This window comes from Dasypus novemcinctus, chromosome 22 (genome assembly GCF_030445035.2).
Source record: "Dasypus novemcinctus isolate mDasNov1 chromosome 22, mDasNov1.1.hap2, whole genome shotgun sequence".
NCBI classification, from domain to species: Eukaryota; Metazoa; Chordata; class Mammalia; order Cingulata; family Dasypodidae; genus Dasypus; species Dasypus novemcinctus.
The window spans coordinates 50,552,753-50,568,037 of record NC_080694.1 but is presented as its reverse complement, the minus strand read 5'-3'; the positions used below and the strand labels follow the sequence as shown (position 1 = coordinate 50,568,037).

Genomic DNA, 15,285 nt, shown 5'->3' with positions numbered 1-15,285 from the left:
TTTGACTTTGTTTTAAACTCAATATATACATCACTTTAATCAACAAGATTAAAATTAAAAAAAAAAAAAAAGGCCTGGGATCAAGAAGATACATACCTCCCCAGCGAAAAAGAGTGTTCCCTGTACTTCTTCAGCAATGATGTCATACGCCTCACCACTTCCACCTGTCCTCACAAAACTGTACGCCATCTGGATCCAGGGGTCTGAGCTCCACCGAGTGACAAAATACTTGGTGGGATCTGGGACCTCCTGTATCAAACAGCAAAGTCAGAAAACAGGACCAAGAAGGGACTTAGAATAGTGCAGCCCAGTTAAAAACAGACATTCCTTCCTCCCTTTAGAAGTTCTCAGTGTGTTCCTCCACACGGCCCGTATCTAACCCCATCCTCCACCTCCGGCCCCAATTCTGCACCCTCCCGACCCCCACACACTTACTCCTCACCCACCAGGGCCCTCACCCATGGCCAAGAGGGAGCGCATTCCCCTTGCATGGGCGGGGACAGGGTGGGAAAGGAGTCGGGCTCAGGATAGAAAAGGGAAGGGTGGGGTCTTAGGATCACAAGATGGAATTCTTAAAAGGATTCTCCAGAAAACAACTACACGGGTATATTTCAGACTTAAGTTTAAAATTTCTGTGGAAACTGCTAAGCTCCAAACGACTATAATCTTTGGACATCAATCCCCATCTATGAACTATTGTGAGAAACAGTCACAAGTTGGACCTGCTTATGTAAAGTAAGCGGCACGCCCTAGATGCCTCTTTCTCTGATTTACATGATTTAAAGTATTTCACCTCCTACTTATGCTCCTTATCAGAAACACACAACTCATGGCCTTTTACAAACCTCCAGAGTATGTAAGATTTAATAAATTGGCAAAAAAGGTAAAAACGGGTTCAAGAAAATTCTGGACTGTGACTGTAAAAGGGAAGTTGTAGTCAAAGCTTGCCAAAGATTAGGCAGGTACAGATTCAAGTGCTGAACCTTTACATCTTTAGGAAAAGGTGTGCAGGCGAGGAGACAAAAGCAAGGCAAATAATAGTGTAAAGGAGGTGTGGAGTACTTAAGTGAAAAAGTGGGTTTCATGGGTTGAATTTGTCCCTCAAAAAGAGAAATTCAAGTCCTAAGCTGCAGCCCTGTAAGGTGACCTTTTTTGGAAATAGGGGTCTGAAGATGTGAGTTAGGATGAGGCCACACTCGAGCAGGGTGGGCCCTAATCCAATGGGCCTGGAGTCCCTGTAAGAAGGCAAGGACTGGACACTCGAGAGGAGGCCACTGGAGACAGGCTGCTGCACCTACAGGCCACGGGTGGCCGCAGACACCAGAAGTGACAAGAGGCCAGGAAGGACCCTTCCCTACAGGGCTCAGAGGGAGTAGGGCCCTGCCGACACGCAGACTGGGGACGTGCACGGCAATCCGTCTCTGGTGTTGGAGGCCGCTCGGTTCACCGTACTCTCTTCAGCAGCCCCAGGAAGTGAAGACCATGGCAGGTCTGGAGAAAGGCCCACGGCCATTGCCTCAAGGCCTAGTTCTCGGTAACCCTGGTTTGCTCTGGGCACCACGCCTCTCCGAAGAGCACAGGAAGGTTCTCTCAAGAAGGATCTCTGACCTGCTCCTTGAACAGTTCCCGCAGGGTGGCCAGACACTGCTGCAGGACCTGCTTATCATCCAGGTTCTTAACGGCCGCCACCGCCTCCCCAGCGATCACCGACATCAACACGCTGTGTTTCTTCTGAAGACATGAAAGGGAAAAGCCATGTACAGTTTGGCTTTGGTACAAGACCCTTAAAAGCACTCTTCCAAACAGATCAGGAACTCATCCTTGCAAATTACACATCATTATTTTCTTCTGTCCCTTAGCCTTACTTCACTCACCAGTCCATTTTCCTCACAAATACTCACTAGTCATCAATACATTTTAATTTTTAGGAGGTACCAGGGATTGAACCCAGGACCTCGTACATGAGAAGCAGGCGCTCAACCCCTGAGCTATGTCCACTTCCCCATCAATACACTGTATTGTTCCCTTGTGAAAAGCGGAAGTAACGTGACTCTCAGAGGTTTCCTCAGAAAAACCTATTGTACAAGAAGTAGAATGAGGTCGGACAGGGAAGTCTGCAGATAAAATAATGAGAAAAAAGTAGTCTTCTCAAACGGGTCAAGAAATTCTGCCCTTGGTTTCCGTGTGAGACCTTCCGAGATCATTTTCTGGAACTGTGAGAAAGCAAGAAACTCCAGTTCTTTTGTAAGATATCCACGCTACCAGTGAGGAAAGGTCCCACAGCTTCTGAGCCCCACGTTACGTCCTCTGCTACTTCCCACGTCTGCCGACACCGAGAGCCTTCCTCGCCTCCACCCAGTCACATCCCACCCTCAGCACGGCTCCCCACAGGCCCCTTGGAGAGTGGTTTAAGTGCCCTGCGTTCTACTCTGCGGTCGCAGGTTTACCTGAGAGGAATTTCCCTATCGGTTTCCACAAGCATCTAATTCCTTTCCAGGGGCGCAACATTCATACTTGAAGAAACATGGCAAATACTGAGCTCCTTTCCTACAGGACAGCGCTGGAGTCCGAGCCTCCTCCCTGAATATAAACATTTCAAGAGTCTCCACAATTTTCATTTGCCCCAAAGCCTCACACGTGAGTAATCACCAAACCAAGTTTTAAACTGCAATACGGGAATTCAATCCACAGTTCACAAGTTATTTTACCTGGGGATCCATGTCATAGAAGACGGCAAAAAGCCCGCGCTTGCTGGCACTAGGAGGCACGTGGCCAAAAAAGTCAGCCCCTTGAACTTTGCCGTCCCAAAATCTGTAAGGAAACTGCAAGGCGATCTGGAAAGCAAGAGACGGATGGTCAAGTGTTTCTTTGGATCAAAAGCACAGGCCGTTTCTAAGCAGCAACCTGTAGTTCTACTCTCAAACTGTTCAAAAGAACACACCGAAATAACGCCTTTTCACTCTCCTCCCCTCCTTTGTTCTATGATCATTTTGCCTTTTAGGCCGTCCAGATGAAGGTGGGGCCCCGACCAGCTACTGGCTGATCTAAAGGCTTGTCTTGACGCTTCGGTCCGTAGGCTGAGATTTTTACTCTGCATAGGTCTGCCAGGATCCCGTGCAGCCCTGGCAGATTCTCTAAAGGAGGTTTTAAAGGCAGCGGAAGCCCCTTCCTGAGGCCAGTAAGGGACGCGTAGATCAGGAAAGCAGAGAAAGTAAGACTTGCTTATCCCAAGTGTACATTATGAATAGCAAGATTCCCCCCCCAAAGTCAGACCCCACCATCAGCCAGTTCTGCTCCTGCTGTGCTGGTAAGACCCTTTTGTAGTCTTCACGAACAATTACTCAAGTGAAAAAGAAATCTCTTGAGTTGGAACAGGTCAAAAATCCCCGCTACTTCCCACTCGGGGTTCAGGAACTCCCCCCTCTGACGTGAATCTAGCTCTGCAGCTGGCCTCACCTTCTCGATGATTCCTGCACCCAGACTGTTGATGGCCTTCATCTTCTTCTCTGAGAGTGGTGGAGTGAACTGAATGGCCCCTTTCTGCAGGAGGGCCAGGGGCACAGTGACCAAGACCTGGGGGGATAAGCAACAGTGAACACAGACAGCAACGCCCCGCACACCGCAGCTCCTCGGCGGGTCTATTCCAGGAAAAGAACCTTGGCGCCTGGAAGGGCATTCCTCTCCTGCTAGCCGTGCGGCTGCCAGCATCCCGTGTTAGTGTACTGGTAAGAACAGGGCTGCCGTGTGCAGTCGTGCAGGCTGTTCAGCGCACAAGTCTGTCTGGCGGGGTGACGGGGCTATCCACAGAGGAGGGGGGCTTTTTCCTTCTCCACATCAAGGTCCCGAATCACTCCCAGTAACCCTGGGTAAGAAGCATCAGCAGCTCCTAGTCCTAAAAAGGAGCGCCATAAGAGGACACAGCCGGAAAGCGAAGCCGGGAGAATCTGATCTGTGCATCGCAGTGACACCTTCTAACATGTGGCCGACTCCCCTGAGCAGCTACGGAGTGATGGGAATAACTGCCCTGCTGGTTTCAAAGAGGCGCGGTAAAGGCACTACACCCTAGCACGTACATCAATGTGCTTCACGGATGGTAAGCACGTGACAGATGTCAGGGGTTTTTATAACTGTGAGGCCACAGGAAAGCTTACAAAGTATGAAACACATTTTCTACCACAAGAAGCTTGCCGTCTGGTTACAGACAATGGAGACCAGGCAACCAAAACAGGAAAAAAAACCCAAAACACAAAAATACATTTACCCTGTTGCAAATATAAAAACTACAAGGAAACAAAATCTAGATTCTTACCTTGTTTTCTAAATAACAGAAACGCTTTCAAAAACACATGAGCTTAGGTAAGTGAACAGGCAAGTGACATAAGCACGCCCTGCTAGCAGCAGCAGCCTGGACTGATCTAGTTTGCCAAAGGTCTATCAGGGCATCACAGGAGTTGGAAATCTTTGGGTTACCGATTCAAACGGTATGATGTACGCTAGCTACCACTAAAATAAAAATATTTGCTTTGCTTTACACTAAAATATGTATCTGAATATGATTAAAAGAGGAAATATTAGATTATATATAACTGAACAAAAATTTTTTACAACTTCATGGAAGTAAGCTACACTACACGGCAAACCTTAAATTAAACCATAGACTTTAACAGTACAAGTATAAAAATGTGCTATCAATTTTAACACATATTCCACACTAATGCAAAGTGGTGGTGGTGGGGAGGTGTATGGGAATTCTGGATTTTATGCATGATTGTTCTGTAAAACCACAACTTCTCTAATAAAAGTGAAAAAAAAGGGAAATTTTGTGGTATATATTTTATTGCACTGAAAACTGATTTATGAAAATGAATGAAGTCCTAATACATGCTTTAACATGGATGAACCTAGAAAATGTTAGCTAAGTGAAAGAAGTCAGGTACAAAACACCGTATGTTGTGTGAATTCCCTTCACGTGCAATGTCCAGAACAGGCACGTCCACACCAACATCAAGTCGATTAGTGGCCGCCAAGGGCAGAGAGCACTGGGACTGGCCCATGGTGAGTGACTGCTCACCGGGCTGGGTGATAAAAATGTTCTAAAATTGATTGTGTTGATTATTGCCCAACTCTGCATATTTTAAAAACCACTGCATTATACACTTTAGATGAATGGATTATATAGTATCTGTGTAATATGCACATTATATTTCGATAAAGCTGTTACTTTAAAAAAGAACACCCCCCACCCAAAAAAAAAATCACACACACACCAAAAATGTTTGCTCTGAACATGTCAAAGCAGGCTTTGAAAAGCAGCCTGAAGGGAAGCAGATGTGGCTCAACTGATAGTGTCCACCTACCCTATGGGAGGTCCTCGGTTCAAACCCCGGTCTCCTGACCCGTGTGGAGCTGGCCCACGGGCAGTGCTGATGCGCACAAGGAGTGCCGTGCCATGCAGGGGTGTCCCCCCTATAGGGGAGCCCCACATGCAAGGAGTGCGCCCCATAAGGAGAGCCGCCCTGTGCGATAAGAGCGCAGCCTGCCCAGGAATGGTGCCACACACACGGAGAGCTGACACAACAAGATGACGCAACAAAAAGAAACACAGATTCCCGTGCCACTGACAAGAATACAAGTGGGCACAGAAGAACACACAGCGAATGGACAGAGAGAGCAGACAATGGGCGGGGGGGGGGGGGGGGGGGGAATAAATAAAAAATAAATCTTTAAAAAACAAAAGCAAAGCAGCCTGAAACCCCGTCCTGCTCTCTGGCACTTCTACAGAGGAAGGGGAGTAAGTAGACCTGGCCAGGGTAACTCAGCAGCGGGAGCACAACTAGCGTGTTCCCCTGGGTGCCAAGAGGCAGAGCCACGAAGTACCAGGGGTGGAACCGCCGAGCGACAGTGTAAGAACCCTCACCATGAGCCTTATTCTCACCTGGGGCTTCAGGGAAGGACACTGGAGCTCTGTGGCACCCCACCCCAGCTGGACACGAGAATCACTTGGGTGGCTGTGGCCAGACCAAGTCCACAAGGCTCTCTGGAGGCACCGTTTTTAGCACCTTCCAGGTGATTCTAACGGGCAGTGAGGATTGAGAACTGCAGCTGGTCCAGACTCAGCCAGCTGGCAGCGGTAGCTTTAGTTAGTAAAGAAAAAACAGACTAACAAGAAGATTCAGAGCCGGCCTCAGCCTCCGGGCCCGTCCTTCCCGTTTGTCACGCAGTCCTTATTTCTCTATCAAGGACCGTCAAACAGATTTCAAATACTGGAAAAGTAGAAAATACCACTCTTCTAGGAACTAGTGATAGTTTATCAATGACACTTTTTGGTCATCACTTGTCACATAACTAAAACTCACAAGGTTTGTCCACCCCACACCCCGATCCAGGTAAGCCCCTTGTCCTTCACTAGTATAGCTATCTCGGTGTGATTCCAGGCTTAGATTCAGAAGCAGCCACTAAAGCGGTCTACAAAAAAATTTTAATTATATAAAAGTACTTAACGGCAGTTCAGAATGAAAACACAAAAGCTGGCTTATTGGAAAAATGGTTCCATGGTTTAAAAAAAAAAAAAGACAAACTTGGAAAGCACTTAGCTAAGCAAACTAAATAGATTAATTTAATGCAGGCCTTCTCAGAGCCTTTAATATGCTCATATTAACCCTAAGGATAGAATGTAGTATACAGTACTTCCCAAATGTATTTGATCAAGGAATTCTTTTTCTTTCTCAAAAAACCACACTTTGAAAAATACTTTAGAGAGAAACATCTGCCATGAATGTACATACAGTATTAGATTAAGTCAGGTTTGCCCATCTACACTTAATCATGCATAAAGGCAGAGATCAAACAACAGCCTAGGTGGATTGCTAAAGGCAAAGTGCCCGGGGGGGAAGACTCTCCCTGGGCCCCCAGGCTCCTGGCGGCGAGGGGCTCTGTCCCAGAGGAACCCACCACGTACCTTCTGTGCTGTGTTCCTTGTGCCATCTGAAGTGGTAACTTGTACTTCTTCTCCTGAATAGTCAATACTCTGTACCTGCTCAAGGAAAACAACGATGGGGGTGAAACCAGGGCTGGAACCTTGTGATCCAGGACCCTTCCCAACTGCAGCCTCGTGACTGGATGTCCCCAAGGCGTTCAGAGGGCTAAACGACAGTTAGAGCCTCACTCAGAACTTTCACTCAGCCGCTGAAATTTATAAACACTGTCAGAACATGGAAAACCTTCAGAATACAGTGTACAGTGAAATACAGAAATGAATGCCTCTAAGATCACGGAGATGTACAATTTACAAATACTTAGATACAAAGATGTGAAGGGAAAATTTTAAAGCGAAAATAACTGCGTTGGGTCAGGCAGGTTGTGAGCAACTTTTTAAGCAGTAGACTGAACACTGCATTACTAATGAAGGTGCACTGGTGCCACTACTGTTTCCAAAGCAGCAGCGACCTGACGTGAGGAAGGCCACTGGGTCCCGGCTTCCACTCTGCCACAGGAGTCCTAGCCGTCGCGGGCTCCGATACCAAAGCACACCCTGGGCTCCCGTGGAATGCACATGCCCAGAGTTCATGCCCCTCCACAGGGCAAGGCCAGACCTCCCACCCCTGCTGATACTCACTGGAGATTTGAGCCGAATGTCGAGTCCTTCAGCCAGCTTGTCCACTATCGCAGAGTACCCCGGGGTGAGGAGCGTGTGATCCCCAGCAAACTGCGCAAAGAACTCGTTGTGGTCCCAGGAGCGAGCAGACACCTGGGGACGACAGGAGAGGCTGGGGGCGCACAGTCCGCGGCTGTGGGCCAAGGAGCTCAGTGGGGGAAGAGCCACGCAAGGCTGGAGGGGCAGGGCTACCGGCGCGAAGGCCGACGCCACCGATGGAGGAGAGGAGGCCATCGGGCACCGCTGTGGGAACTAGTGCTTGATAAAAATAGAAGTTGACTTTGTAGACCAACAACCATGGCAAATTAGAGTGAGACTGAATTTCATGAACTCCAGATATAAATATGCCAACTATTTGTCTTCAGTCTGGAAACTCTGGAGGCTGAAATATGATTTTGGGAAAACAATGTAATTCCAATGTTGAGGAAGCAAATGGAAACAAGAGAGGCCCTGAGGAAGAAAAATTACATGAGTTACCCACAGCATTTCTATTCAAAATATAGAACCTATGAATATTGAAATCACTGTAGGTTAAATGAGTTATGCAAATTTAAATTTATTTTAACATGATAAACAGACTGGAATTGCCAGGGTACTAGACTTCAGTTTCTAGAGAACAGTGTTTTCAAACAGATTCTATGGCTCTGAGAAGTGATTCAAGGCCTCTGTGGAGGGCAGCGGAGGGGGGAGCTGAAAGCACACGTTCTGGGACCCCAAGCCAGCCCAACAGCCCCTCTTGGTTCCATTTCACATACTGAGATTCCTCACAGGCTTCCTGTGAAGAAGGGTTTCCAGTGCTTTAAAAAGTCTGTGTTCACACTTTTAAGCAGCAGAACCGTTCCTTCCGGTTTCTCCAAACCAGCCTCATTTCAGTATCAGGACGCACACGTCCCACACATCACGAAGCAAACAGTCTCAAAGCACCTGCTTCCCCCACCGGAGCCCACCTGGTGGAGGCTGCTGCCGCAGGCGTACTCCAGGTTGCTGAGGTGAAACTGAAGCACCTGTTCTTCCAGCTCACTGAACTGGATCCCAGATTCCTTAATGAAAGCTTTGTAGATCTCCTCTATCTTTTCTGTAATGGGAATGTAACAAAGCAGGGAGAGAGAAAGGAAAACAAACAAACAAGCTTTAACATGAGTCTCCCTTTCCTTATCCGCTGCTTTCATCCTCCTCCACCCACCAAAGGCAAAACTTCCCAAGTGCTTTCCCAAGTAAACTGGGGGAGAGGGGGGCGGCGAGGAAAAGGGCATCTTGGTAAGATTTCTTTCGGGAATTAAAAACTTAACCAAGTTAGGTAGGTTCTAGAGCCTCAAAAATGTTTCATTTCTGAATTAGTTTAAAAACTGTTTCTTCTTTTGCTCAAGATACAGGAAAAGTACCTCCTACACGTCACTATGCAGATTCACACACACACAGGATCACACTTCCTGCCCAGCCCACCTCCACCATACAGTCAAGGTCTTCTAACATCTCGCCTCAACTAAGACCTATAAACCATCCCATTTGGGGCATCCATCACCTCAGCCCTCTGACTCAATACTTTTAATTACTGGTTCCCTACTGTCTGGGTAATAAACGCCCAAAACCACAGCCTCATCACGCTGGCCCATTTGCATCTTTCTATAGGGAGCTACTACCACCTTCCTACATAAGGCTCTGCTGCTGAAGCCTTTTCTGGTCAGTTCCAGGATCTGCCGGTGTTGCTACCACCACTCTCCCTCATCGAAAGTCCTCCCACACCCCACACCCGTCCATCCCTTCCAGCCCAACATCGCCCGGGCACGGCCAGCCTCAGGACTCACTCTCCTTTACCCAGCTCTCACCCACCCCCTTCAGATGGAACTTCTCACTGTACATACAGCCCGGTGACGGAGTTCCAACTATTGTCTTCGATTCTGGCCTCACGTCTGACTAATTATAAGCATCTTAGGACAGGTTTCTTCTTTGGAACCTTCGCAGTGATGACATTCCAACACACGTTTCAGACTCAGTTTCTTTAAAGTATGCTGCACTTGCTTGACCAGAAACAACTGCGTATCATTTAGCTTTTTGGGCAACTCAAGATTCTCATTAAAATTGCCAAGTCTCATACTACACTGTAACACGGAGCTGTCCAAGGAACCTCGGGATGAGGATCAGACTTTTGCCCTTCAACTACTGAGCTTTTTAATTTTTTTTCCATCACATTCAGCCGTTTCATTCTTCCCCCAAAATATAATGTCTACACCCATGTCCTGCAGGTTTTGGTGAGGGCTAAAGCAGTATCTAAAATTACCTATAAATAGGTTCAATGTGGTTTCTAGGTACATAATATTCAGAAGTTTAGCATTCATGCTTTGTGAAACTACATCTAGCCCCTCAGTACTTACATTCTGGGTTCCTCAGCCATGTGCCAACTAGGTGAGATCTCAGAGAGCTGAGATACTGACAGGCAGGATGCAACTTTAACCTTCTATGAGGAGATGGATGTACTAACATTAAGGCTTTCTGAGAAATATTAATAATATGAAACAACCACTTACACAGTAAGTATTGCTGACCCTCCCTTCACTTTTTTCAAGTAAGGCTGAGACAAAGAGCATTATTAACTGTTAAATATGGTGACTCTGAGAGAACCGTAAAGAAAACTCCATCCAGAGATTGTGACACATGTGCAAAAACAGTAACCAAATTCTGAGAAGATCCGACAAGCCAGCCTAACAGCTGCTCTCGACTCCAGAGAATCTGACATCACATTATGAGATCCCCGTCCACCTGCCAAGTCTCTGTAGTAGTCCCATGATGCTAAGGAGTTAGAATAAGGGCATTGAGAATGGCTCAAGCTCTTGGAGGGAGTGGGCTGAGGTAGTTTGGAGAGGGGCAAGGAAAGGGGCCAAAGAAGAGCTGGACAGTCCTGCTGCTGAGAAGTTCAGCCCATTGGGAGGGGGACTCTGGCAGGACCAGTGCTTGAGAACCCTTGCAAAGAAATAGAGAGTTGAAGCAAATCAGCATCTTGCAAATTGAGTTCAAGTGTTCACCCTTTAAGGAACTCCAGCATGCCTCCAAGAGCTACAGGTGAATGTCTCCAGCTAATAAAATTACAAGTTAAATACCAATTTAAGCAGCAGCATAGTAAAATCTTGGCTCTCCAGCACCCCCACAGGAATAAGCCATTAAAAAAGTGTCAAGTTTTCTAAAGAGTTGTGGTATAATCCCCGCTTAAGTACCCAAAGGTAGAGAGCATGAGAATTAACACTCTTAAATTATAATATACATTGTTACATTCTTAAAATATAATGGAAAAAACTTTAACCTACGGCTCACAAAAAAGGAGAGGAAATCCTGGCATGCAGAAACCCTTAACTAGAAAAGACTTTATGGGGTGACTCTTTTGCCTAGAGCTTACCACATGTTTCTTTAAAAGTCAGCTCCCCTGGGAAATGTAAAATTACACAGCGAAATAACTTCTTAAAACGCCCGTTTTTACGTAAAGTAAGGTTCCTGTGTGTGTGTGGACACACGCACAAGCATCTGAGGTTCCCCGAGAAAGTCCCAAGCACCCTCTGCCAAGAACTGGGGGGATGGTCTGCAGAACGCGCCGGTCCACGGGTGGCGCCTCAAGGCTGCCCCTGTGCATCCGCCAGGCTTATTTTAGAAAGACTACGATGGAACAATCAGAGACCGTTCTCCCCATACCTCCTAAAGGGACATCTTGGAGCTGAGTCTTATCCTTCCTCCACTCAGAGACAACATCCAAGAGAGCATTAAAATGAAAATCCATGCGCTTGTCAATAGTGGGGTCAGTTATTCTTCCACCTTCCTGAATTAAGTCACATCTTTCTCCAAATTTATGCATGCTGATGCCAAGCTTTAAAATAATAAGAATAAGAAGGTGAAAATTTTCCTTGGAAAAAGTATTTACAGGTTCTAAGCTGAAATCAGACAGAGCTCTCATGGAGAAAATGGTCTAGTACCCCTCAAAAAATAAAGCTAAATATGCTTAATGGGGAATGGCAGCAAAGACAGGCAGTGGAAAAACAGCACGAAATCTAAATGAGACCTCGGTGTCATGGACGATAAGGGAGACAGCAGGTGCTTCCAGGCCATGCCCGCGTGGCTGGTCAGCCAGTATGTACCACATTTCCAACCCTAGCGCCGTGCCCCGCCTCTCCCTGCTCTGACAGTCTCCCTCCTCTGTGGGCTCCCATGTGGATGGACACACAACACACATACACAGCAGAAGGTGAAACCAAATCCACTACCCGTCAGTATTTCAGGGAAAAAACATGGGCCTGCTAGGTTGTCAAAGAAACTACGTAGGGTTGCCAGATGCAAGGATGCCCCGTTAAATTCAGATTTCAGATAAACATCGAATAATGTCTTAGTATAAGTATGTCCAAATAATACTGGGGACATATTTGTAATATGTTAAAGACTATTTGTTGTTCAGCTGCATTGCAAATTTAATTGGACATCCTGTATTTTTATTTGCTAAATCTGGCAACCCTAAAACAATGAGCTAACAGAGTGGCCAGCAAGTAATACACAAATACTGCAAATAAAATGAAAGCTCTTGGGAAAAGGGAAAAATTAATCTTGTAAGTGCTCTACTTCTGCCTTCTTAGAATTTTAATTGTTGTTATCTACTTTGTAGAGGGGAGAGAGAGGCAAGAAATCATTCTGGGGTGGTTGTGTATTATCTGATTTAGAAGTATATTAATATTATACACAAGCAAACTGAGACAACTTTTCTTTTCTCTATCTACAAAACAAATCTCCAGGAGACCCACTTGCTCACACATCAGTGCTACTGGGTTGTTGACGCAGCCATTGACGATCTGAGCTCCTCTTCCAACGGTGACACCTTTAAAAGATTTATCATCCCATACTCGGCCACCAATTCTGTCTTTGGCTTCTAGGACAGTCACCTAGGAAGACAATTAGGGAAGCCAAACAGGATAGAAGAGTTAGAACAAATGCATTGATAGACAAAGGATGACACTGTTAAACAAGCTCCACAGTTGGCACATTTCTTATATTACTAAGAAAGGACTTTAAAAAGCAGCAGCGTGGACAGAAGGCAGAGGAGATGCTAAAAAACCAACAATCCAGATTTCAGCAATGAGTAACTGAGGGGGCTAGTCCCTCAGACTTTACATTTCCCAGAGAAGCTTACTTTTAAAGAAATGTGTGGCAAGCTCTATGTGCATAAATAGGCACCATAAAGTCTTTTCTAGGTAAGGATTTCTGCATGCCACGATGTCTTCTCTCTTCCTTTTTGTGGACTGTAGGTTAAGATTTTTACCAATATGTTTTGTTTGAGATATGTTTTGTCTGATGAACTAGCACATGAAATACATTTTGAAAGCTTTTATTAAATAACATTCTATAAATTAAAAAGCAGTATTAAAAAGAGGGTTAGGAAAGCAGATGTGGCTCAACTGATAGAGCATCCACCTACCACATGGGAGGTCCAGGGTTCAAACCCAGGGCCTCCTAACCCACCTGATGAGCTGGCCCACGTGCAGTGCTGCCGCACACAAGGAGTGCCCTGCCACACAGGGGTGTCCCCCACGTAGGGGAGCCCCACATGCAAGGAGTGCTCCCCACAAGGAGAGCCGCCCAGTGTGAAAAAAGGGCAGCCTGCTCAGGAATGGCGCCGCACACACAGAGAGCTGACGCAGCAAGATTTCACAACAAAAAGAGACACAGATTCTCACGCCGCTGACAAGAACAGAAGCGGACACAGAAGAACACACAGCGAATGGACACAGAGAGCAGACAACAGGGGCAGGGGGGCAGGGGAGAGAAATAAAAATAAATCTTAAATTAAAAAAAAAGAGGGTTAAAGAGGTGATTTTTCTATTTCCCTATGAAGTATCAATCTACATCTGTAGCAAAATTCCTTTAGCTTTGCAAGCAGACCTTAACTTCCTCAAGGTATGACTATTTCTTTAAAGAAACGTCCCAGGCCGCTCTGCGGAGGCAGGACCTCATGGCCGCACCTAAGCTGGCTGGTCCCTCAGGGGCTCTTCCGTCTCCTCCACATTTCCACCCTGGGCGGGCAGGGGCGTCTCCTCACTGCTGGGCGCAGAGTGCTACCCCTGCAGCTGCATCGACGGTGTCAGCTCTCCTCCGTGCACGGCCAGAGGCTCCACTTTAAACTGCTCAAGGAGAGGGTCCCTGGCACTTTGAAATTACTTAAAAATAAAAATAAAACACAAAAATCTAAAAACCCAGGTATAATCATCATCGAGGAGGAGGAGGGGAGGAAGACGCTCCCCAAGTTCACCGTCTCTCAGGTTCTGCTCTTTTCCCAACCAGTCGGGGGACGGGGGGCGTCTGCGCTGGCAAGAGTCGAGGGACAGGAAAAGGGTCCTTCAAACACTTTTCTCCCTCAGACCTCGATTACTTATTTCTCCACCTAGGAGCGCTAAGACGTGTGGGTCTATCTTCCCCACCCTATTAATTAACACAGAAGCATCTATTTCCAGCGTCTTTTTAGTAAAAAAGGAAGGCCAAACTTTAAGGCCTCCCTAGACTTGGGATATTAGTATCTTCCTGTAGCCAAGTAGAAGCGAGTGAAAAACAAACAAAAAAACTAAACTCTGCCCCAATACCTAAATAGACAATTAAATAGACAATTAAAACACTTCATCGCTCAATACCACAAAGAAAATATTTCAAAATGTAAGGCCATATCCTACAAATCCAACCTGATATGTCTATTTTGCAGCAATCTAATGTAATACAAGATGTAGATAGGGTTTTATTCAACTAACGAAGAAAACTTGTCTTTTCTGTGATCACCTGCAAAGAGGTATTTAGCATTCTTCACTAAAATAAGGAACTGGTTTTTAAGTTTTAGAAAATATGGACCAAAGGTAATGAACTCTATGTTTCTGCCTGTGTCCCAAATCTTACCTTAATTCCAAAGTTATGCAGTTGCCTCGCCGCTGCTAATCCTGCTGGCCCTGCCCCAACCACGATGACCGATTTCTTCAAGAACAAGTAAAAAAAGGAACAAAAGTCCAATCAGAGCAATAACAACAAATGTCATTTCACTAGTCGTGAAAGATACTAGCTGCCAAGCAGGGGGGTTTATCTACATCTCCTTGATGTCTTTAGACATTTTCCTAAAGGACGCGTATGGTATCATTTGTCTTAAACAACCCACTCCTCTTTTTCTACAGTTTAGGGAATTAACTCTTGATTTCTCCTCTGGAAAAAAAAACATATTCTACCACAGTCCTGCTTCCTCAATCCTTCCTCAGCCCTTTTACTAGGACTGGTCCCAGGGATGTGCGAGCGCCTCCTGATGGCAGAGGGACGATGCCAGCTCCCGGCACCTACGCTGTGGTGATCTTCAGGAAGCACAGGGCGGAGTGAGCACCAGCTCACAGCACCCACGCTGTGGTGATCTTCAGGAAGCACTGGGTGGAGTGAGCCCAGCTCCTGGCACCCACGCTGTGGTGATCTTCAGGAAGCACCAGGGCACCTACGCTGTGGTGATCTTCAGGAAGCACCAGGGCACCTACGCTGTGGTGATCTTTAGGAAGCACAGGGCAGAGCGAGCCCAGCTCCTGGCACCTACGCTGTGGTGATCTTTAGGAAGCACAGGGCAGAGTGAGCCCAGCTCCTGGCACCCA

At 46.5% G+C, this 15,285-nt stretch overlaps 1 protein-coding gene across 3 annotated transcripts in view; it reads right to left on the bottom strand.

Annotated features, from left to right (window-relative positions):
- Positions 1 to 15,285, bottom strand: part of KDM1B (lysine demethylase 1B) — a 99,776-nt gene that overhangs the window by 3,506 nt on the left and 80,985 nt on the right. For all 3 annotated transcript variants that reach the window (XM_058285286.2, XM_058285284.1, XM_058285285.2), the window contains 10 exons: positions 14,561 to 14,635; positions 12,427 to 12,564; positions 11,333 to 11,504; positions 8,602 to 8,729; positions 7,616 to 7,747; positions 6,959 to 7,033; positions 3,457 to 3,573; positions 2,709 to 2,834; positions 1,609 to 1,731; positions 97 to 249 (listed from right to left, as the gene is read on the bottom strand). In XM_058285286.2, coding sequence (XP_058141269.1) covers positions 97 to 249; positions 1,609 to 1,731; positions 2,709 to 2,834; positions 3,457 to 3,573; positions 6,959 to 7,033; positions 7,616 to 7,747; positions 8,602 to 8,729; positions 11,333 to 11,504; positions 12,427 to 12,564; positions 14,561 to 14,635 — 1,239 coding nt within the window. The remainder of the gene's footprint in view (positions 1 to 96; positions 250 to 1,608; positions 1,732 to 2,708; positions 2,835 to 3,456; positions 3,574 to 6,958; positions 7,034 to 7,615; positions 7,748 to 8,601; positions 8,730 to 11,332; positions 11,505 to 12,426; positions 12,565 to 14,560; positions 14,636 to 15,285) is intronic.